This window comes from Typopeltis vanoorti, chromosome 24 (genome assembly GCF_054136105.1).
Source record: "Typopeltis vanoorti isolate ZY-2024b chromosome 24, IOZ_Tvanoo_1.0, whole genome shotgun sequence".
Taxonomy (NCBI): Eukaryota; Metazoa; Arthropoda; class Arachnida; order Uropygi; family Thelyphonidae; genus Typopeltis; species Typopeltis vanoorti.
This window is the reverse complement of record NC_143572.1, coordinates 56,841,746-56,866,562: the sequence shown is the minus strand read 5'-3', so window position 1 is coordinate 56,866,562 and position 24,817 is coordinate 56,841,746. Positions and strand designations below refer to the sequence as shown.

The window sequence follows — 24,817 nt, the reverse complement described above, 5'->3', positions numbered from 1 at the left end:
TTGTCTAAGAGGCATAATTGTGGTCCTAGGACAGGCTGTCAGGAATGAGATCATCTAAGAAGGCTTGTACAGACAAACAGATCTTCCTGTGCACAGAAATTATTATTATTATTATTATCCTATAATCCCATGGAGTCACAGACTTATCTAAGAGGTCCCTTTTGTCATACATACACACAGCTCATTATTATTATTATTTATTATTATTATTAACATCTGATCTCCATGGAGTCAGAGACTCATCATGGGATATACACACAATGCTCATCCACCGTGCCTTAAATTGATTCAAGGTGTCTCATTTACAACACACTCAGGCAATGCATTCTACTCACCAACAACTTTCCATGCAAAGAATCTGCTTGAATACTAAAATATGACCTCCTTTAGCAAATCTATGTCATTATCAAACATAATACCACTGTTGTCAACCCAATTCTGGATCCTGATTCTCACCAGCTTTTCTAACAGTTTAACCACAACACTTGACACAAAGATTGTCCTATAATTTGATGCTTGAATTCTGTCACCTCCTTTATGAAGCAGTACAATCTTGCCTTCCTTCCATTCCTTTGGAACTTAACCCAATGTAAGACTCATATTAAACAAATATGTTAAGGCAAATTTCAACTCCTTGGCACATTCCCTCAAAATAAGCAGTGATATATCATCAAGTTCAACAGCCTTATTAATATCAAGTTTGCTAAATCTCCCATATACCTCTTCCTCACTCACAGGCAGTCTCTCCTCCAAATCATCCACTGCTCTCAATCTCTCCATGATGTCACATTCACAAGGATGAAAGACCTTTATGAACTGCTCATTAAATATCTCAACTATATCCTCCACAGCAGTTGTTCTTATACCATTTTATCCAATTGACCAAAGCATTTAATGAAAGCTGTTCTCGACCCATATCTCACCGAATTATGTGCAGAGAATTGAAGAGGATTGGTATTGGCAGTTGCTAAAGGAGGTTCAATGTGGTTTAAATAACAGTTTCTAATTCAGTAGCCTGTATGTGTATGATTTGAGGATATAAAGAAATATAATGCTTGTATTTAACATTTAAGCACTCAACTAATTTTGTGAAATAACTCTTTCACATCACTAGGAGTTATTATTGAATAAAATAAAAAAATTAAGCTATAAGCATGTAACCATCACAATGCTAAATATTCGAAAAAAAAGACCAAAATAATGGAATATCAGCATCAGCTACATAGATGCTGGTTCGTGGTATGTGTGCCACAGGGTGCTAGATGTTTCATCAGACAGGTCCAGACTTGGTGTAACATCATGTCTTGTTTCTTGTTGGCAGGTTTTCTAAGTGGTTGGTGGAGAAGTTTTGAAGGCCTATGGAGATTAGAAATCTTGGAGTGGGAGGAATAAAGTAACTTTGATACCTCTGGACAAAGTGACTTTGAAATCTTGTTCCATGACTGACCGAATATAGGGGAGAATTACTGCTCCTTTGAACTTTGTTCTTTGTGTTCATCTGGTTGTCCATGGGGTTGACATAGGATTTTGTTGACAAATATGCTGTTATAGTCATTCTTTTGTAGGATATCGATGGCATTTTCATTATTTGGCTCAGTTCCTGTAATCTACTATAAGAATTTGTCTCTTGCCTAAACAATATTGAGTAAAAGTGTGGTGAGTAAGGGTGCAGAGACCATATTTTTTGCTTAGAGAGTTGTGAATGAATGGAATGAGTTACCAGAGTCAATTTTTAGCACTTTTGTCTGTTAATGGGTTCAAAAAAAGGTATGATAGATTGTGTGGGTAGTTTGGGTGTTCCGCAATGAGTCTTCAAACTCCATGAAGGTGACCATACAATAATAATAATCTTCATCCTCGTATCAGATTCACTTCTGAATTAGAAACCAAAAGATCATTACTGTTTTTAGACAAGCTCACAGAGGTATCCAAGCAAAACAAAACTCAATTATTCAGCTTATAGGAAGCTAACTCATACCAGACAAGGCTTGCACCAAAAGTATGGTGATACACAGGATGGTGTATTACCACCTGGTGGTACAAAAAAAAGTGGCATTATACAAACCCTAAGAGACAAAGCATATAAAACTCTAGCAGTATAGGTAAAACAAAAACTATAGCATGATTACCTCAGTTCCATCCCACCAAAGCAACTATGGATATTCCATTGTAAAAAAACCCTGATCAGACCACAGGTGGACTATTGTTCTCAAATTTGGTTCCCCAGGATTTAAGGGGATAAAGTAACTGTGGAAAGGGTACAGAGGCAAATAATAAAGATGGTATTAGGACTGTACAATGTTAGTTATGAAGACAGGCTGCGGGAATATGGACTGCAGAGTTTGGTAGATAGAAGGAGAGGTGATATGATGGAGACTTAAACTGTTGAGAAGTAGTTAAAGGGTTGACAGTGAGAAGTTATTTCATTTGGTGGAACAGGGAGAAGGAGCAAGGACAAGGGGCCATCCCTAGAAATTACAAAAGGAAACTGTGAACAAGTTTCCTTTTGTAATTTGCATGGAGGGTGGTTGAACCATGGACTGTATTGCCCAAAAGAGTGGTGAGAGCACAAATGGTCAATGGATTGAAGGAGTGGTATGATAGACTTTGTGTTTTCTAGAGAGGCTTCCTGCGATAAGTCTTGTGAATTCATAGAGGGTTGTGAATAATAATAATATTGAGAAGCTATATATTATGTCAGTTACTATATTATTATATAAATTACTAATATTCTTTTTTTTTTTAAAAAAAAAAACACCTCCAGGGAGTCCAAAGACTCATAGAGGGAGGGCACCTACTCTACAACTCTCCGTCTCCACCACTCCACCAACCGCAACTACCTTCATCATCTACATCAACGCCATCTACTGCTGACCACTACCACTGTATTTTCACAGATAATGACAAACATCCATGCCCACATCTTAACATAAAATTCACTCTGGAACTAGAAGAAAATAAAAAACTTCCTTTCCTAAACATCCTTATAGAAATAAATGAGAGAAAAAACAGATTATCATTCTCCATCTATAGAAAACCAACAAACACAGGAAGATTTCTGCATGCTACTTCACATCACCATCCGAAGCAAAAAACCTTAAGGGATAAAGCATACAACATCCCCAGTACAGAAGAAAAATGGAAAGACGAAATACAATATTTAACAGAGATCCTACAACTGAATGGTTTCAATACTAAGTTAATTAAGAAAATTCTCAATGCAGCACCTACAAGAAACTTAAATAAACAAGATATCAAGAATGCAGGCATCCTTCCTTATATCAAGAATGTAACAGATAAATTAGCCAAACTTCTCTACAAATACAACATAAAAGTGACTTTTCTGCCAATTGAAAAAATATCAAGATCTCTTCATTCTCCAAAACCCAATGAAAAAACCAGGGGTTTATAATATTCACTGTTCCTGTGGCATCTGCTATGTGGGCCAGATGAGGAGAAATCCACATGAGTGAACATCAAAAGGACGTACAAAATAAGAGCGAACATAAATCAGGATTGGCATTTCACACAACCTCTACTGGTCATGATGTACTCTGGGATAGAACAAACATGTCCTATATAGATAAGAACTGTTTCACAAGAAAATTTCAAAGAGGCAGCAAATATGATTAAAATTCCTATGTAATGCAACAAAAATTAAGGTTTGATTTTAAATCAAGTCTGGTCATTGTGTATTAAAAATTTACCAATTTCAGACCTCGGACAGAGTGAGCGTGAACCACAGAACGCGACAACAAACAGCATTTTCTCCAGCCAACATGCATTAACGGTTGTATAGATCTGTTATTCGGTTTTTTAATGAACTGTTTTGATGTTCACAATACCAATGAATGAACTAATTTTCATAATTTCTAGTATTTTGTACTTTAAACTTTTAGTTCTCTTTACCTCTGAAGATGTTAGTCTGACGACTAACGAAACTTGTTGGGTGTTGTTTTTAGTACTCGTTTAGTTTTAAAAACAGTTTTCTTTAATAAAAATGTGGTCACAAAACTGGAATAATTATAATGGATCTTTATACTCATCTTTCAGATTCAACATATGCATGCAAGTTCAATTGATCTAGATTCCATTATGAAGGATATATACATATCTGCTGAGGGATCAATATAACGAAACTAATGATTCAGTCATTTTAGTGGCTTTGTCATCATTCCATTATTGTACACAGCATATTAGTAAGTAATAATTTTAAAAAAGTAATTTAAAAAAAAAAAGACTTTCAAAAGGGACTAAACTCCATTTATTATTTTTTTTGGCTATTTTGCCTGCTTTTGTTTAGGAGTGCCCCATTTTAATGTCATTGACTTTTTACTCAAGAATTCTTAGGACATTGCAGATGTATTTTTAGAGAACTCCCCTTTCAACACCATAACAGCAGAAGTATGCACACCGCAGAAAGAAGACAGGCAACAACATCCAAGAAAAGGTATGTGCAAATTTTCTTCTATTATGCTACATATATTTGTCTCTAAAAATACATCTGCATTGCCCTAAGAATTCTTGAGTAAAAAGCCAATGACATTAAAAAGGGGCACTCCTAAACAAAAGCAGGCAAAACAGCCGAAAAAATAATAGTTTTTAAGAGGAGTAACATGGGAGTTTTCCCAGAAAAAATACCTGAACTCCATTATGAAAATGTATTCTTTTTTCAGTATTTATACAAAGTATTCCTCTGAAAAGTATATTTATATATCAGATATAAATGATGAATTAGAAACATGCAACTATTCAAATTCTTAACTGAAGATATGGTAGAATTTTCAAATTTATGTGCTGATAGAAAATTTTAAAAAATAGTATCATCATAGCAAAATTAAAATCACCTATAGTTTATAACAAAGAATGCCCATATATTAATTATCTTATCATAATTTACTTCATGTTGAAATAAGTATTGGGACATCCATTTTAAAAAGAAATGCTGATATGTTACTGTTGTCAAACATGGAACTATACTTTTGTATAAGGTACACATATACTTCAAGAGTCAACTACTGTTAGTGCTATGGAGAGAAGAGCTTCTGGACCTCTAAAAGAGGAGCTGTACAAGTTTAATGTTTGAATATCCTGATAATTTGTACCAGTTAAATATCTGTTAACAGGTAATAACTTTATCCTGTCATATTCTGTGGCAATTAATGTAAATATCTTTTTGCCAAATTTTACAGGTTCTATCCCCAGACCTATATTTTGATGTTTCACTATGCTAAACTGAGTCTTCGTTTTTTTTTATTTTATTTTATTTTATTAACCAAGTGTGTGTGTGTGCGTGCACGCACGCACAAACAACATATAAAATAAACTTTTCTTAAAACAATAACAACCCTTCCACACACATACACACATTCAAAACCCTAAAATATTGGGTCAAATCTGTTCTGACATTAATTAAAAAATGTCCACAAAGAGAGAAATTAACATCTTTTCATAGAATTAGACAAAACAGAATTTAAATATGAGAAAACTTGGACAAATTTTGTTCTTGAAACAAACCATATTTTCCCACATCAATCAAGCATTTTGAGGTAATGGAAGTTCTCTAAAGGGAAACAGCAGACACAAATCTCCTTGCACACACACTCACACAAGAAATTTACCCATGCCCATATCTTCAACATATACTTTATTTACTGTAAGCATATTCTGCTTATATTTAAAGCAAATACCAAAAACATAAGTTTATTTCATAATCTTCAGCTATCCAGCAGTGGAACAGAATACAACTATGTTGAATTGTTTCCGTTTTTACTTTACAGCCATCAGTTCCAGTGGCAGAAAATTTTACCAATTATCAAAACTGTCACACTATAATAGGTGCTCAGCTACAAATTTGTCAAAAGCACTAAAAACCTAAGTATGCTGCTGCAGTTAGAAATCTCAACAGTCCAATGTAAAAAGGATTAATCAAGAGTTCCATCTACAGGGATTCAGATTATAATAGCAAGACACTATGCAAAGAGTAGCATGATTTAAGTTTTTCTATGAAAAGGTAGCAGCAAATAAGCAAAAAATCAATATAGCAATTAATTGCAAAAATTGCTGATGTAAACAACATAAAACTGGTAGATAGAGTAATGGAAGTTGATAATATAAAGTTGAATCACACTAATATCCTTTTCCACTCAGATGGAAGAGCATAGGCATAGTGCATGCCTGGAAACATATGTATTAATCCAAATATGAAATAACTAGTGATGAATATAAAAGGGTCAGGGAGCTGTTTTTCCTGATATGGACTCAGATCTTTGTTAGAAGTAGCTGGAAAGATGAATGTCAATGGATATGCAACACTTAACCTCTCTTAATGCGAATTCAATATGTGCAATAATTCAGTCAGCATGATTGAGTGAAATTATACTATTTCCCACTTTAAGAGAGTGATTAATCAGTTGATGTGATTTTTTTATGTTATGCGAAATTTTACATTACACGAAATTCATTGTCACCAATCTGCAGCGAGTGGCAGCACTTGTCAATGTAGCAGCTAGTGGCCGGCGACACTTGGCAACTGATATAAAGCTACCATCGCAAGAGCACATACAAACCTTTTCTCCTGCTCAATCACTTTTCCTTCATTCTGCTTTAATTTAGATACCTTTAAGGATTTATTATATTCAACCCCCAGATATGGAAAAGAGAAAGACTGATAAAGAAAGAAGTAGTAATAAAAAGAGAAGAAAAGTAATTATGTTACAGGAAAAGCTGAAAGTCATTAATAATTTCCTTCAACTACAAGAACAGCATACGTATGAAGAAGTAGAAGATAAGGAATGCAAACAAGAACAGAATGTCATGACTAAGAAGCTAACTGCAAAAGAATTTGGGCTAGTTTTCAATCACATTGATCATGGTAAGGAAATTTTGTTTGATGCTGATTCTGATATGGAACGAAGCTTCGAAGTCCACCAAAATCTGATAAATTTGATGCATGACAAGATGCATTTCATCTTGTCATGCATCAAATTGCATGACAAGATGAAAAAGTCAAGCACTGTTCAAACATCTTCACTTAATTTTTTTTGTAAAAAAGTAGCTCAATCAAATGTTTAGACATTAAACAAAAATTTGAGCAATTGATTTTTATTAACTTGGATGATTTTATCCTCTAATATATTTTTTTTTCTTTTTTTTTTCAAATTTAAGTTAACTGATGGATGAATTATAATTATTCCCATTGTTTATCGCACTTGTTTAACACGATTTCGCTTAGTGCACATTAATTAATGGATTAATCAATCGCGTTAAGTGAGATTTTCCTGTATATCATTATCACAAATCATATTCTGTTCAAGTGGTATGCACACTTGAACAGAATGGGAGAGGAAAGATTATCTAAACAAGTGTTCTTTGACAGGATGGCAGGTAAAAGACACAGAGGAAGACCAAGATGTAGGTGGATTGATACAATAAAAAGTGCCTTAGAAGACAGAAATAGAAAATTTGATAATATTGGAATGTTGACAGATAACAAGCTAATCTGAAGGAAAATTGTTGGTAGGAAGTTAGCAATGATGTAACTTTTCATGTGGTACTATCATAAGATCCTGTACATCCCATGAGGGTATATATCAGGAATTTGATGATGTTCCAGAGGATTATGAGAAAGGTGAAAAGTGTAATGAGTGCCTACGTGATACTGAGATATATATACAATTTAGATTCTTCTGAAATACTGTGCTGTCCTCCTAATTCTTATTTCAACATATTATATATATAACTAATTATTTAAAAAAAAAAAAATTATTCAACCTGGCATAATGTTCCCTTTTCATTTTCTAATGGTGCTTGAAGTTTGAACTTTATTTCTTCACACTTAACACATATCCGTGTTCCAAATTCTTCCCTGTATGGCTTTACAATATGTTCATATTCAAAACCAGCAGAATGGGCAACACGCTGTAAAGTATATCACATAAAAATGTTATAAGCAATATAAATGTTATATTAATATTATCACAAGACCCCATGGAGTCAAAGACTCATCTAGAAGGTCCTTAACACTCATAAACACAGTTCATCATACCATGCCTTAAACACACTCAAACTCTCTGCAGACACCACACTCTCAGGCAAGGCATTCCAATCATTCACAACTCTGCATGCAAAAAACTTGAATCTCACTCCCCTACTCACACCATCCTTATACAGCTTCCATGTCCTCTGGTTCTCCCCTGATCTCCCACCGTTTGCTATAAAATCTCTCTAACATTGATCCCATAACAACGCCTTACTAACTTGTAGGTCTCTATCATATCACCCCCTCTTCCTCCTTTCCAGCAGAATCTGTAAATTGCATCTTATCAACCTTTCCTCATATCTGACATTCCAGGGATCAGAAACTACCTTAGTAAGCCATCTGTGGACCTTTTCCAACATCTCTTCATCCTTTTGAAAACCAAGTGACCAAATCTGTGCACAGAAGTCCATGTGTGGGGTAATCAAAGCCTTATACAATGGAACAAAATTTCCTTACTTCTACAAGTCAGTGTTCTCTACATCATTCCCAGAATTCGTTGTGTTGTCCTCACAATTTTGGCAGTGTGTCCTCTAAATTTTAGACCTTTATCCACTATCAGCCAAAGATCTCTTATTTCATCCACCTACAACAACATATCCCCGCCAAGTGTAAATTCTACATTCAATCTTTATTTCCCAAATTTTAAAACTTACATTTTGCAACATTAATCTGCAATCCCCATTTCCGTGACCATCCACTCAATTCAAGTCTTTTTGTAAGGCCACAACATCTTCTTTACTTTAATTAGTTCATCCTAACTTTGCATCATCTGCAAACAACTGAATATCCCCATCCAAATCTTTGCCAATATCATTAACATACAGGTTAAACAGCAATGGCCCTAAAACATACTCCTGAGGCACACCACTAGTGACTTTCCTCTTCTGGGATATTGCTCCACTATATACGACTTGTTGATACATATCAGATAGCCATTCCCCAATCCAATGCACCCATCTAATATCCAATCCCATCCACTCTAGTTTGACTATCAGCTTATCATACAGTAATCTATCAAAAGCCATTTCAAAGTCTAAATACACTACTGTGTATCAATTTCCAACATCCAATGCTGCTGTCACCTTATTGTAATAAGCAAGTAGATTACTAAAACATGACCTCCCTTTAGCAAATCCATGCTGTCCATTAAAGATAATACTATTGTTGTCAACCCACTTCTGGATCGATCCTAGTTCTCATCAGCTCCAACAACTTTACCACAACACCTGACACACAGATAGGACTATAATTTGATAGTTGAGTTCTGTCACCTCCCTTATGAAGCAACACAATCTTGCACTCCTTCCACTCCTTTGAAACTCGAACCAGTGCAAGACTCATCAAAAAAATATGTCAAGGCAGATGCCAATTCCCTGGCACATTCCTTCAGAATAAGTGGCGATATTACTAAGATAATAAGCAGAAAGGCTATTTTACCGGCGAATTTGATAATTGAAAATTACATTATTTCGATTAACAAATTCGCCGGTAAAATACCTTTTGGCTTATTATCTTAGTAATTAACAATATTTAACAATATATAAGTACACCACTTCGGCAATTCGATAGTAGAGGTATGTAAGTTTTGGTTCACTTAAAACCTTGATATTCCAGGTCTACCTACTCACTGATGAGACCTCAAAGAAGGTTGAAGCCGGTCTGGGTAGTGACCTCTTCTCATAATGTAAAACAGCATATATACATCTCTTAGGAGCTGGGTTTTACATTATGAGAGAATATTAAAGTTAGTGATGGAGCTTGCTCCACCTTTGCATGGAGTTGCCTTGGTGTTGTACTACCCAAGTGATCATTTACACTTGGTTCCGCCGATAGTTTTTTCGGCATTGAAACTCTTTGGATGTCGATGGATTTTGACCCGAGTTTCGTACCTGGCTATAAAATAATAAAATAGAATTACCATCTCCCTTTCAATTAAGTGGTGATATGTTACCAAGTCCCACAGCCTTATTAACATCTAGTTTGCTCAATTCCCCATTAACCTCTTGCTCACTTACAGTCAGTGTCTCCTCCCTATGAACTGCTCATTAAGTATCTCCACTATATCTTCTGCCATAGTTGTCCTTATACCATTTTCTCCAATCAATGTCAGCTTTCTATAATCATTATTTTTTTTGCTGGCTACATGTCGAAAGAACTCCCTAGGATTCTTTTTGGCTTCATTAGCTAACTGTTGCTCATACTTCACTTTTGCTACCCTCACCAACCAAGTCATTTTTCCTTGTCTGGTCTTTGTAATCCTCATGGAATTGGTTATTACCACTTCTCTTATGCTGCCTCCATAATGCCTTTTTTCTCTGTATCACATGCTTAATCTCTTCATTCATTCATTCACACCCACCTTATTTAACCTTCTGACCCTTGGAATACATTTAGACATTGCTTCTATTAGATAGGTCTTGAATATCCCCAAAACTGAATGCACTGATCTCTCTTTTTCAGCTAACTCCTCGTCCCATGCTACACCTGCAAGCTGTCTCCTGAGCTCTTTATAATCACCAGCCTTGTACTTCCACATGTACCCTTTTCTCACAGATGTCCTCATACTGCTGGCAACCACCCAGGTAATCACTTCATGGTCACTCTCACCAACTGGAGGGTGATTTGATACTTCATTTATAATTACATCCTCTGATGAAATGATCAAATCCAAGACCCTTAATCCTAGTTTACCCTCTGTTACATGCTGTCTGAGGTAGTTGTCCCTCAAAAACTCAAGAAACTCATTTTCTTTACTTCCAGTTGCTATCTCATCATCCCAGTCTATATTGCCATAGTTAAAATCACCCATAATAATCACCCTTTTCTTATTTACTTGGCTAATTTGATTATACATTTCATAGTCACTACCATCCACATTATCAGGTCTATAACAACATCCAACTAAGTATTTCATTTTATTCACCTCTATCTCACACCATACTGCCTGAAAATCACTGGCACTATTTCCCTCTTGCATCTCTACTCTTGTACGGACATAAGACTTTCTTTATCAATAGCACTCCCTCTCCCTTTCTATCTTCACGAAACATATAATACACTTCCATCTCTATTCCTGTCAGGATATAACCATCCAACCATGTCTCATTTCCAATAATTTTTGGGTGAACAGACTCAATTAATGTAACCATTTCATTTGCCTTGTTTCTTACACTTCTAGCATTTGTATACAAACACAGCAGCTTATTCCTGGATTTATAGCTAGTTCCACTGACACCACTTATTTGATGTGACTTCTCCATACTAAACTTGAGCCATTTTTTTTTCTCCTTATTCATCTTCGAACCTTCTTCAGATCCAACTGTTTTCCCTTGATCCCAGGTCATCCCCTTCCCTTTTTGTCTATACATGCATCACATCCTTTTAGAGTATCTACCTCTCTCATGCTGTGTTCCTCTATCCACCTTGAGCCTCCCAGTTTCCCTGTCTATCTTGCACACCAGTTCTCTCATTCTCCATACTAATGCCATTCACTTCTTCATTCACAGCCACCTCTTCAATCTCTCCTGTTCTTCCACATCGCTTACCACTTAATCAGATTCCTTCTCTGCACTCACTTCTCTACCTTCCAGCAGTAGTCTCTCCAAGCGACTCACACCAAAATCATCAAATAAAGTCCATCGCTCCTATACAGTTCACTTCATCCTTCAAACTCATTCCACACATTAACAAAGTGCACTCCTTTCTCCTCACACATTTCTGCTAACATATCATTCATAATCCTTGCTCTCCACCTCATCTCACCACTGTCATACCTGGGCAACACGACACGCTTACACCTTTCCCATTACACTATTCTCCTGTTATCCAATTGACGTGTTCTTTGTTTGCAGTCAAATCATTTGTACCTATTACAACTACCAACTCTTTTGCTTGCTTATTTCTCATATCTAATGTCTCAATCACTCTACTCATTCTACCTCAAGTAAAACATACTTTATGCATTCTCTCGTCCAGCACACTTTTAATAACTAAATCACCATCAACGCCACTTGCAGGTCTTTCATTACCTCTTTTATATCACCATTGTTTGTTTTCATCATTTTCACTTTTCAATACATATCTCAAATTCTCTTAACTTCATTCTGCATCCATTTCATCTCTTGCCTCATCTTAACCAACTGATCTTTCAAATCTTACGTGACATTTTTTGCTGTCATTCATGCTTTCAAATTTTTAAACTTTCAAACCTTTGGTTATACATGCTTGTTCACAGTCAGTGCCACTCACCACCTTATCTTTAACTGCACTTTGTTTTGTAACTTCTGCCACATTCACATCACTTTCTTCTTTCTTACTTGATTGTTAAGTTTCTCCGATCACTCGTTCTCTTTCTCAAAACTTTTTTTAACATTTTTTCACTGCTCTTTTGCACCTTCCTTTTCTATCATATGAGCACTCATCCTCCTCGCAGCATTCTCGCTACTAACACTTTCAGTTATCAACATATTAGCACTCATTAAATCCTCATTGAGCTCACACTTCGTACACACCTGCCTTCCATCCACCTTAAATACAAAATACTAAAATATTATACTTTCAACATGCAAAATCATATTAAACAATTTATGCTTTAATGAATGATCATAGAACAGTTTTCTAGTATTAAATAAACAATTTAAATATTATCACACTCCACTCATTATAAGGTTTAATGGAATAAAAACAGAACAAATAAATAATTAAACACATGTTTAATTATTTATTAATCCTATATTTCTTCTCAGTCACTGAGACATCATCAGGAAATCAATATTAAAATTGTAAAAACATACACAAAATTGTCCAAAATAATATATGGAAAAGATTAGACTGAAAGCTGTTGGGAAGGGAGGAGATCTGGGAAATTAAAGTTTTCCAAATCTTGGGAAGGTTAATGCAACCATATTTATTAACATTAGGTTAGTTTTTAATATAATTTTTCTGATTCTAAAAAAAAAAAAAAAAAAAAAAAAAAAAAAAAAAAAAAAAAAAAAAAAAAAAGTCTTTCAAATTTGTATTTGTTGTGGTGAAGAAATGGTCAGGTCTAGCTGACCAAAACATGGTCAGGCAGACCTGAGCTTGTGCTAAGAATCAGATAATTGGTGGATTAAATTAGACTAAAAATAAAATAATCTGGGAATCCTGCTGTCATACTTCACCTTCAGGTGTTAAGCTCAAAAACTTGTCATAACCAAGTAACTCCTGCATATAAACTTAATACTCTGATTAAATTAACAGCCCTGTCTATGTAGTTTCATATGTCTATCAAAGCAGATTATGCAGTATCACATATATTCTCAAGCTGGTTTTGTCTTGCAGGATATTACTGTTATTTGATATTATGGCAAAAGCAACTAAGGCCAGTGTATATTATGAGGGCAGTGTATTAGGTCTGTTTTGTACATGTTATCTTGGTTGGTTTGTCTGATAGCAGGATGAGAAACCCCATCCAGCTCAGGAAGAGATTAGCTCACTCACCTTCAGTTGAAAAAAGTTGCAAAAGCACAAGTTCTTCACATCCTAAATGGGATTTGAACCCATGTCTTTCCAACCAAAGGTCATTGTCAATACTGAATAATCCAAGAAGGCTCTTCTGGTTTGCACTATGAAATGTCAAAATTTCTGGAAAGGGGAAACTCTACATACCACTTGTGCATGACACCAGCTCCCTACAAAGGTACAGAGGCTTAAGAAATCTTGTCCTAAAATCCAAGCATGATACTTTTTTTTTCAAATCATTTCAGGCATCCAATAAAGCAGACTAGTGGTCTCAAGTTGTGCAGTGTTGGAAAACGTTCCAGAAAGATGTGCCATTTTGAGTGGTAATTGGCAATATTTCATGAACCTTAGTGTTGTACTATTTATTTTTGATAACAAAGTGTGTCTGAGTGATTTTTGGCATGATTTCTGTGTGATTTATTAGTTAAAATTGCCTTCTTTAAATATAACACAATGGCAGTACTTATGAAGTCAACCACCGGTGTGACTAGGCAAGTGCCACGAAAATCAAGTGGTATTAACAACAGACTTTTTAAAAATGATTCAATGTCATGAGTATAAGAGATGTGTTTGTGAAGAGAGAAAGAATGAACAGAAGATGAGAGAAAGCATGGATTTGTAGGAAGTGCGATATATTATTAGACCACGAGTAATGAATGGGAAACAGATACAAAATAGTGTGAATGAAAGAAACGGAAATGAAATGAAAGCTAGTGAAATTGAGGAAATGAAAGAATGCAAGAATGTGGAAATGAAAATTAGTGATAAGGGAGCAAAAGAAAGTGTGAATGAGGAAATGGAAGTAAGGTGCAGCAGAACGAGAGGTAGCGAGACTGAGGGAGTGACAGAGAGAAATTGTCAGAATGCAAGATTAATGAAACAGTTATTGAAAATGAAAAATAAAATGAGTTATATGCAGAGTAATGTTACGCATTTAGTAGAAACTAATGAAAGTATGCAAGAGAATAGAGTGAAAGAAAAAAGAGTAAAACAGGTGACAAGTGATTCCAGGATAGTAGAATATGAAGATTCTTCTGGTCTGCTATCCAGAAGGGAGAATGAGTAGGATAATTCAGGCACTGGACATGAGGAAGAAATAAACAAGATAATTAGTGGTGATTGTGAGAACAAATGATATAAGTGGACATAAGGAGAATATGAGGGCAAATATCAGGTTATTGAGAAGAGTGAAAGATAACAGTGCAGTGGGAAAGGTTGTCAGTGTGTGTTGCCAGGGTATGACATTGATGAGTTGTGATGGAGAGCCAAAATCATGAATGGTATGCTAGAGGAGAAGGAAGTTTGAGAGAATGAAATTATACAGGCATGATTCCTGTTCTCTCAGTGAGTGCACTGAGAGAACAGGAATACGAGAGGAACAGGGAAATGTGTGTGTGGGGGGGGGGGTCCCTGGGTCAACAGGGCATAGGGAGAGTGGATGTTGAAAGTGGCAGTGAATGTATATGAAGATGGAGTATATTGTGATATGGGTGGGAAGTTGAGACTGAGCAGATATATATGATAAGTGGTGATAAAGGTAATTGGGCAGGTGTGGTGGAGAAATCACAACCCACAAGTGGCTTGGATAGGACTGGTTATAAGCCTAAAAATAAATTACTGTGTTTGTTTACAAATGCCAGAAGTATCAGAATTAAAGGAGATGAAATGATTTCACTGAATGAGTTTATTCACTTCATTCAACATGGTTGAATGAAGATAACATTCTACCGGGCCTAACATGCCGGCCAGGCTGGCCGAGTGGTTAGCATATCGGCTCTCCAGCCAAACGGCTGTGGGTTTGAATCCTGCCGTGGGCATGGATGTTTGCGATTGTCTGTAGAAATAGTAGTGGTGGTGGTGATCGGTGGTAGATGGTGTGTTGTAATTGCAGTCAGTTGGTGGAGATAGTTGTAGAGCAGGTGCCCTCTCTCGATGAGTCCTTGGACTCCTTGGAGGTGTCAAATAATAATAATAATAATAATACAGTATTTTTTGCAAGGATAGAAAGGACAAGAAGGGAGGGGGAGTGCTGCTGATGATAGCAGAGATATCAGAGGTTTCATGTCCAAATAAGGTAGACATAAAAGAGGAAAATAGTGGCAATGGTTATGAGGCACAGTGGTGTAACATGTAGGTTGAAAGGAAGACATTTAGTTGAGCAGAAATGTGGAGGTGGTGATGAAGAAATGTATAAACTTGGATTAGTGAACAAAGGAAGGGTAATTATTATGGGTGAATTTAATTGTGGCAGTATAAATTAGAATGAAGAGATAGCATTTGGGAATAAGCAAAATGAATTTTTCAAGTTCTTGAGAGATAACTATCCCAGACAGCACACAAAGGAGGACAAGTAAGGATCGAGAGTTTTAGATCTGATCATTTCACCAGAGGATGTAATTGTGAGTGGAGTTTCACACTCTCCTCCAGTTGGTGAGAGTGATTGTGAAGTGATCACCTGGGTTGTGGCTAGCCATATGCAGACTTTTTTGAGGAAAGGATATATGAGGAATTATAAGACTGATTATTCTATGATTAAGACTGATGATACAGCTTGGAGCTTTAGCAAGGAATGAGGAGTTCAGTAGTAAGGAAATAATGCTGCTTGGGAACTGACAAAATTCGAATTTTACACCTACCTCATTCAACCAAAAGGTTGGATTTAACCTTTTGGTTGAATGAGGTAGGTGTAAAATGGATGAATGAGGAGCTTAAGTATGAAATCTGGAAAAAGAAAGTACTTTGGAGGCAGTACAAGATGAATAATAATCAGTTAATGAAGGGTATAAAGAACAAACCAGGAGAGTGACTCAGTTAGTAAGGAAAACAAAAGTGCAGTATGAGTAGAAATTGGCAAATCAGGCAAAGAAAAACCCTAGAGAGTTTTTTTTAGATATGTAGCGAGCAGAAGGAGGAATGATTATGGTAAGATGATGTTAATGGAAGAAAATGGTAGAATGGTGACTGCTGCAGAAGACATTGTTGAGGTATTCAGTAATCAATTTATAAGGATGTTTCATGATCATCAGGGTTGGATCATGAAGAACTTAAGTGCAGAGGACATAGGAGAGGATGGCTTAACTGTGACTGAGCAGGAGGTATTTGAGGATATAAATAACCTTGATGTCAATAGGCAATAGGATTTGAAGATATATACTGTACCCCCACACTTTGTAGAGCTCGGCTTTCTGCCAAGAATAGTCGATTCATGCTGAAGGTGAAGGATGTACGAATTGGTCGCCAACATGTGAAATCACGTGCTTTCTTGTCTGTTGCTGTACTAGTTTAAAAACTACAATGTTTGTAAAAGAAAAGCTAAATTTTCCAACCTGTAATAATAAACAAACTCATCTCAGAAGACGGATTGATTACCTTATTATCGGAATGGATTCTCCTTTTTGTGACATGCGAGAAGTGTCGAAGGGTCTTGAATCTGTGGGCGTACTATACTATACATCTTCAGGGAATTTTCCAAAGAATTGGCAGTAGCATTAACATGCCTGTTTAAAAAATGCCTTACAACAGCACAGGTTCCAAGGGAGTGGAAGGAGGGTAAAATAGTTCCACTGCATAAAGGTAGTGATAAGGCTGTAGCTTCAAATTATAGGCCAATCTGTATATCTGGAGTTGTGGTGAAGATAATGGGGAGATTGGTGAGAAGTAGGATACAGAGATGGGTTGATAACAACAGTATTCTCTGTGGTTATCGGGATCAGTTTGTTAAAGGGAGATCATGTTTAACGCTACTGAGATGTGGATTTTCCAGTAAAAATACCTTGGACAGGGGAGATGCATATATGAGGTGTGGCTCATGTAAAATTTGTCGTACAGTCAAAATAACGAGACAAAGTGTGCTATGAATTGTGTAATCATAGCAGTGGGATCTGCTTACACCATGAATGAACTTGAAGGTTCTAGAAGCAGTTGAGATAAGCATTGTTCACTGTCACTCGTAGTTAGTCTGTAGGCAGTTATAAAAGAAACACGTGCGAAGTCACTTTGCCCGAAAAATGTCAACGTTAATCTCAAGCAGCGCATTAATCTCAAATTGGCGAACGAGTGTTTGAAACTGTTACAGGAGATGTAAGGTGATAATGCAATGTCACGTGTACAAATGTTTGAATGGCACAAACACTTTGCTGAAGGTCGAGAAAATGCTAAAGAAAACGAATGGGTTACCCTGTCATAGCTGATGAGCTACAGCCAAGGAGAATAGAAATGGAACTGCAGGATAACGAAAAGAACACATTTGAGGCTATTAGGTGTGAGATTGAGGCTAGCAGAACAAAATATACAGTTGGGTGCTGCTATAGACCAGGTGATAGAATAGATGGTGAAGATAGTATGCATAAGCAAATAGAAGAAATGAGTGGAAGGAGGGTAATTATTATGGGAGATTTCAACTATGGTAACATTGATTGGAAGGAGGAGAAGACACATGGGAGGAAGGAATTGGATTTTATGTGGTTATTAAGGAATAACTATCTGCGACAGCATGTAATGGAAAATACTAGGGGTCAGAGAGTGCGTGACCTAGTAATTGCATCTGGGAATTTGGCTGTAACGAATATGACCATGTCGCCACCAATTGGTGAGAGTGATCATAGGGTCTTGACTTGGGAGGTGGCTAAGGGTGTGGAATTTACAATTAAGACAGGGTACATGTGGAATTATCGGGCTGGTAAGCATGACAAGCTTAGGAGTTTGATTGGTTCAGTGCCATGGCATATAAAACTGCAAGGACTGGATGTTGATAGTGAATGGGAGGCGGTTAAGAAGTGTTTGCATGAGGCAATGGCTGACTGTATACCTAGAGTCCAAATAATAAATCAAGTAGGGGTTAAATGGATGAATAACACCATTAAGCTTGAGCTGCAAAAAAAGAAACAACTTTGGAGGGAATTTAAGGAGAAAGGTGACCGGCAGGCACATGAACGGTATAAAGCGCAGGCCAGAAGAGTAACGAGTGTGGTAAGAAAAGCATAAACGGATTATGAAAGAACATTAGCCATGTAGGCTAAAGAGAATCCCAAACAGTTTTTTCGAAATGTTGCAAGTAAAAGAAAAAATGCATATGGCAGAATGATTTTAAAGAATGCCAATGGTAGGGAGGTAACCGAATCAGCTGATATATTTGAATTACTGAGCGAGCACTTTGCAAAGAGTATATCATCCAGGTGGTGACATTGCAGGAATGAATGAACCAATAGCTTATACAGGAATTGTGGTGAACGAAGTGGAGGTGAATAGTCTAATACAAAACCTCAATATCAATACATCTGTGGGATTGGATGGTATACCAGCTTGTGTCATACATGAAGCGGCTAAAGAATTGTCAGTTCCCTTGACCATTTTGTTTAATTTGAGGTTAGTCTCGAGGGGGTGGAAAGAGGGGAAAATAGTTCCACTGCATAAAGGAGGTTCCAAAGACTGCTGTTGTAAATTACTGACTGATCAGCATATCAGGAATCATTGTCAAGATCTTGGAGAAAATAGTCAAGAGAAAAATACAGGATTGGATAGATGAAAATGGGATACTGTATGGGGGACAGCATGGTTTTGTGAAGGGTAGATCATGCCTCAGTAACTTGCTCATGTTTTATAACACAGTGACGGTTGAACTGGATAAGGGTAATTATTATTATTATTATTATTATTATTATTACGGGTATCTCCATGGAGTCAGTAGACTCATCGCGGGAGACCCAAACTAGCAAAACAATATCTATCATATCTCTTCTTGAATTCATTTACAGACGAAGAGCTCACAACTAAGTCAGGCAATGAATTCCACTCATTCACCACCCTCCAGGCAAAAAACCTTGTTCTGACACCTTTGTTAACCACACTCTTCTTTAATTTCCAGAGATGACCTCTTGTTCTTCCATCACTTTCACACAGCTGAAACATTTCCCCTGCATCAATCCTATAAAAACCTTTTAGCAATTTGAATGTTTCTATCATATCCCCTCTTCTTCGCCTATCAACCAATCTCTGCAATCCACAAGCTCTCAATCTATCAATGTAGGGAGCATTTTTTATATCACTCACCAACTTGGTCACGGGTTTACAGTGATTCTACTGGACCTTGCTAAGGCCTTTGACAGGATACCACATGGAATTCTAATCAGTAAGCTGCAGCATATGGGGAAAAATATGCGGTTGGTGAGATGGATAAATGGATTTGTTTTAATTTCATTAAAACAAATAAGAAATGGAAAATATCCTAGTGAAGACCTAATTCACATAGAATTAATTAAATGGGGAGGAAACAATATACCATGTCACAAACTTACTAAATTTATGCCTAGAAGAGGGGAAGATACCGGAAAATTGGAAAAATGCTACTCTAATACTGTTATTTAAAAAAGGGGACAAAGAAGAAGTAAAGAACTATAGACCAATTAGTATTCTCTCTAATCTGTACAAAATTCTCACAAAAGTAATAACAAACAGGTTAACATCTCTTCTAGACTCAAATCAACCAGTAGAACAAGCAGGATTCCGTAAAGGCTTCAACACAGCTGATCATATTCATGCAGTAAAACAAATAATAGAAAAAGCAGAAGAAAACCAATTGCCTCTCTGTTCAGCCTTCATTGATTATGAAAAAGCATTTGATTCCATCAAAACTAACGCAATAATCAATGCACTCCAGAATTAGGCAGTTCCTGGAGAATATATGGATCTCCTCCAGGCAATATACCTCACTGCAACAATCCAACTTCACACGAGTAGCAATAAAATATCAATTGAAAAAGGTGTCCGACAAGGAGACTCTCTATCACCCAAAATCTTTACAGCAGTCCTTCAAGAAATATTTAATAATATAAACTGGACAAACCTTGGTATAAAAATGAATAACAGAAACTTAACACATCTAAGATATGCAGATGATATCATATTTTTGCAAACACTCCAGAAGACCTTAATATAATGCTAGAAGACCTATATCATGAAAGCAGAAAAGTCGGTCTAAAGATAAACAGAGAAAAAACTAAAATCGTGTTCAATCGTTTAGTAACACCAAAAAACATAATAATAGAAAACAATTTTTTGAAAAGAGTCTCTTCATATACATACTTAGGTCATCTCATTGACCTAAACTGTGGACTCCAAAAGGAAATAAATAGGAGTGAGGTAAGGTAGTACAACACCAGGCAACTCACAGCAAAGGTGGATCAAGCTCTCAACTCCTTGTCTCAGTATCTCCCATAATGCACAGCACATCTTGCAGACATGTATACTGCTATGCATTAAGAGGGGGGGGGGCACTACCCATACCGGTTTTGACCTTTATTGAGGTCTCATCAGTGGGAGCCAGGCCCAGAGTGGAGATACTAAGGCAGAAGCAATAGGAGAGGTCATCCTTACCTATAGGAGTTGCCAAAAGGTGTGTCATCTTATTATTAAATTACTCTGAATTTAGAGAAAGATGTTGAAAGTTTATTTTTCACTTGGTTAGACTATAATAAATTTACCCTAATCCTTTATCCAAGTGTGAGCAAACAAAGTTTGCGCCTGAAAATATCTTCAGGACTACACTTAAGGTAGTGTTGTACTATCTTACCTCAGTCCTGAAGATATTTTCAGGCGCAAACTTTGTTTGCTTACACTCTTGGATAAAGGATTAAACTAAATTTATCATAGTCTAAAGAAGTGAAAAATAAACTTTCAACATCGAAATAAATAGGAGAGTTCCACTTGCCTGGAGTGCATTCAGAAAATTGAAAAACATTTTTCAAAATGATGATGTCCCACTCTGTTTAAAAAGGAAGACATTGAACCAGTGTATACTTCCAGTCATCTCATATGGTTGTGAAACTTGGTCGCTAACAAGAGCACTGGCAAATAAATTAACAACACCTCAAAGAAAAATGAAGATGTTGATGCTAGGCATCACATTAAAAGATAAGAAGTGAAACACCTGAATAAGAAGCCAGACTCACATCACTGACATCATTCTTCACCACAAGCGACTAAAATGGAAATGGGCCAGACATTTATCCAGAAGAGAAGATGAGCAATGGACCACCATACTTACAAACTGGATTCCCAAAGAAGGGAAACGAAGCCGAGGACGTTCTAAAAGAAGGTGGAGTGATGAACAGTCAGAGTTTATTGGGGAAAGTTGGTCAACCATTGCCAAGAACAGAGAAAGGTGGAAAGAACTGGAGGAGGCCTTCATCCAGCAGTGGACAGAAAATGGCTGAAAAGAAGAAGAAGATGGATAGGAGGGTGGTTGATGGAGAGATATCAGAGAGTGGTTTATTCAGGAGTAGAGCCCAAAAGACGGCCTGTGACTAGTGGTGTGCCGCAGGGTTCTGTTCTTGGACCACTACTTTTCAATTTGTTCATTAATGATATAGGAAAGGATCTGAGAGGAAGTGTTCATTTGTTTGCTGATGATGCAAAGTTGGGTAGAGCAATAGTGAGTGCACAGGATGTCAAAATTTTGCAAGATGATTTGGATAGTTTGGAGAACTGGGCTAAGGAGAATGGATGTCAATTTAATGGGGTGAAGTGTAAGGTTATGCATTTTGGGATGAAAAGATTAGCAGCAGTATATCACATTGGTGGAACCGTACTCCAGGAGATTGACGAGGCCAGGGATTTGGGAGTGTTGGTGGATAGGGAGTTGAAGTTTAGGGGGCATATTGCAAAAGTGGCCAAAACAGCTCATCAAATCACTTGGTTGCTGAAAAATACTTTAATAAGCAGAGACAAACAGGTTATTGTTCCTGTGTATTGAGCCTTGATAAGACCTCATCTAGACTATTGTGACCAGATATGGGTGCCAGGGTTCCTTCTTGGTGGGGAGGAGGTGGAGAGGATCCAGAGATGAGTGACAAAGATGAGAGCAGGTCTATGGAATGAACCTTATGAGAACAGGTTGAAGATTTGTGGGTTGCAGAAATTGGTTGATAGGCAGAAAAGGGATGATATGATTGAGACATTAAAATTACTGAAGGGTTTCTATAAGATTAATTCAGAATATATTTTTGAGAATAGGACTGGTGGTGGGAGGACTATGGGCCATACATGGAAGCTGGACAAAAATGTGGTTAACATGAGTGTTAGAGCTAGGTTCTTTACTTGGAGAGTGGTAAATGAGTGGAATAAGCTGCCAGAGTCTGTTGTGGGTGCCATGACTGTGAATGAGTTCAAGGCAAGGTATGATAGATACTGTGTGAATGTCGAATAGTTGTTCTTGACATGATGTTAGGGCCTCCCTCAATGAGTCTGTCAACTCCTTGAAGTTGCCCGTAATAATAATAATGGCAGCAACCAAACAAAATGTTGCGAAAATTAATGAAATTGTCTGCAACGATTGCATTAAGCATTCGGATGACAGCAGACATGGTGCACAATGATAAGGAGACTGTATGACAAATTTTGCATGAGCAATTGAACATGAACAAAGTCTGTGCCAAAATGGTTCCCAAAAACTTGTGTCAGGAGCAGAAAGATGTCCAGAAACAAATTTGCACTGACATCATGGAATGGCTGACAGCAGAGCCGGACTTGCAGGGGAAGATCATCATGTGATGAGAAGTGGATTTTCCAGTACGATCCAGAAACAAAGAGACAATCAATGCACTGGAAAACTCCTCACGTCACCAAGAATGAAAACAGCAATAATGAGCAAGTCAAAACTGAAGACAATGCTGATCATTTTTTTTTTTTTTTAAATCAATGCCATGATAATGGTTGAATGGGTACCAGAGGGTCAGAAAGTGAACCAACATTATTACCTTGAGGTTCTGGCCAACCTGAGAGAACGAATGACGAAGATGAGACCCGATCTGTGGAAGAACAAGCTTGGATTCTCCATCAGTACAACGCTCCAGCCCATGGTGCACTGTGTGTAAAGCATATCTGGCTGATAAGATCCCAGTGTTGGACCATCCACCTTACTCACCAGACTTAGCTTCATGCGACTTTTACCTTTTTCCAAAGTTGAAATCCGCATTGAAGGGCACCAATTTTCAGTTAGTGGATGAGGTAAAGGAGAAAACGGCAGCGCTACTAAAGCAGATAACACCTGATGACTTGCAGCACTGCTTCCAACAATGGAAAATTCGTATGCAACAGTGCATAGATAAAAGAGGGTAGGAGTATGTTGAAGGGGATAACAATTGAGTTGTACAGTTGTAATAATAAACCACATTTTTGTAACCAGTCTCGTTATTTAATAGCCACACCTCGTACAGTACTGTACTTGGATTTTGCAAAAGCTTTTTGATAGACTGTCACATGAAAGTTGTTAAATAAATTGAAACAGATGGGATAGGACAACAGATTTCTCAGTTGGGTCAGTGACTGGCTGTCAGATAGGTATCAGAATATGCAGGTGCAGTATCTCAAAAGAGGAAGGTCACTAGTGGTGTACCACAGGGGTCAGTTTATTATTCTTATTATTATGTAACACCTACAAGGAGTCCAAAGACTCATCGAGGGAAAGTGTGCATCGAACAGCATCAAATGATTGATCCCTTTCCAACTACTAACTGCTCTCAAACTTGCTTAAGTTTTTGTGAGCCATTAGTAGCAGAGATTCTACCAATCGACCAACCTTTGCTGCCAAAAGTTTTGGGACCATTGTTGTCCCATTTGTATGTAAGTGATACTGATATTGGGATGGATTTAATTAGTGATATGCAGCTGTTAGCAGATGATGCAAAATTGGGGAGAGCAATGCAGAGTCAAGCTGATGTTATGGCGTTACAGGAGGACTGTGCACAATAATCCATACGAGGCCTTGTTCAGGCCTCGTATGGATTATTGCGCATAGATTTAGTCACTAGGTTTTCATAGTGATGAGGATATGTTGGGAAGGGTCCAGAGATGTTTCACAAAAGTGGTCAGTGATCTTTAGGATGTGGAGTACAAGGACAGATTAAGAGAGTGTAATTTGCAAAGCCTCGTGATTAGGAGGAAGGAAGGGGTAAGATAGAGACATATAAGCTAGTCAGAGGTTGTTTTCAGGTTGACATGGAAAAGATTTTTCATAGAATGGGAGAGAGGGGATAGAACAAGAGGCCATTGCTGGAAACTGCATAAGGAGGGCATGAGCAGAGAAGTGAGGAGAAGGTTCTTTGCATGGAGAGTGGCTGGTGAGTAGAATGAATTGCCTGAGTGTGTTGTGAATGTAAACATATGCAATCAGTTTAAGGCACGGTTGGATGAGCATTGCATGTAATAGTGTGTACCTTCTACAATGAGTTTCTGACTCGATGGAAGTCAGATGATGACAATAACAATAATAATGAGTGGTAA

The 24,817-nt window shown here is 37.1% G+C and overlaps 1 protein-coding gene across 1 annotated transcript in view; it reads right to left on the bottom strand.

The window, feature by feature from the left end:
* Nucleotides 1-24,817, bottom strand: part of Ziz (dedicator of cytokinesis protein Ziz) — an 826,359-nt gene that overhangs the window by 555,112 nt on the left and 246,430 nt on the right. The window contains exons 10-11 of the mRNA XM_090414187.1: nt 21,694-21,719; nt 7,774-7,897 (exon numbers count right to left, since the gene is read on the bottom strand). Of these exons, the coding sequence (XP_090270313.1) occupies nt 7,774-7,897; nt 21,694-21,719 (150 nt within the window). The remainder of the gene's footprint in view (nt 1-7,773; nt 7,898-21,693; nt 21,720-24,817) is intronic.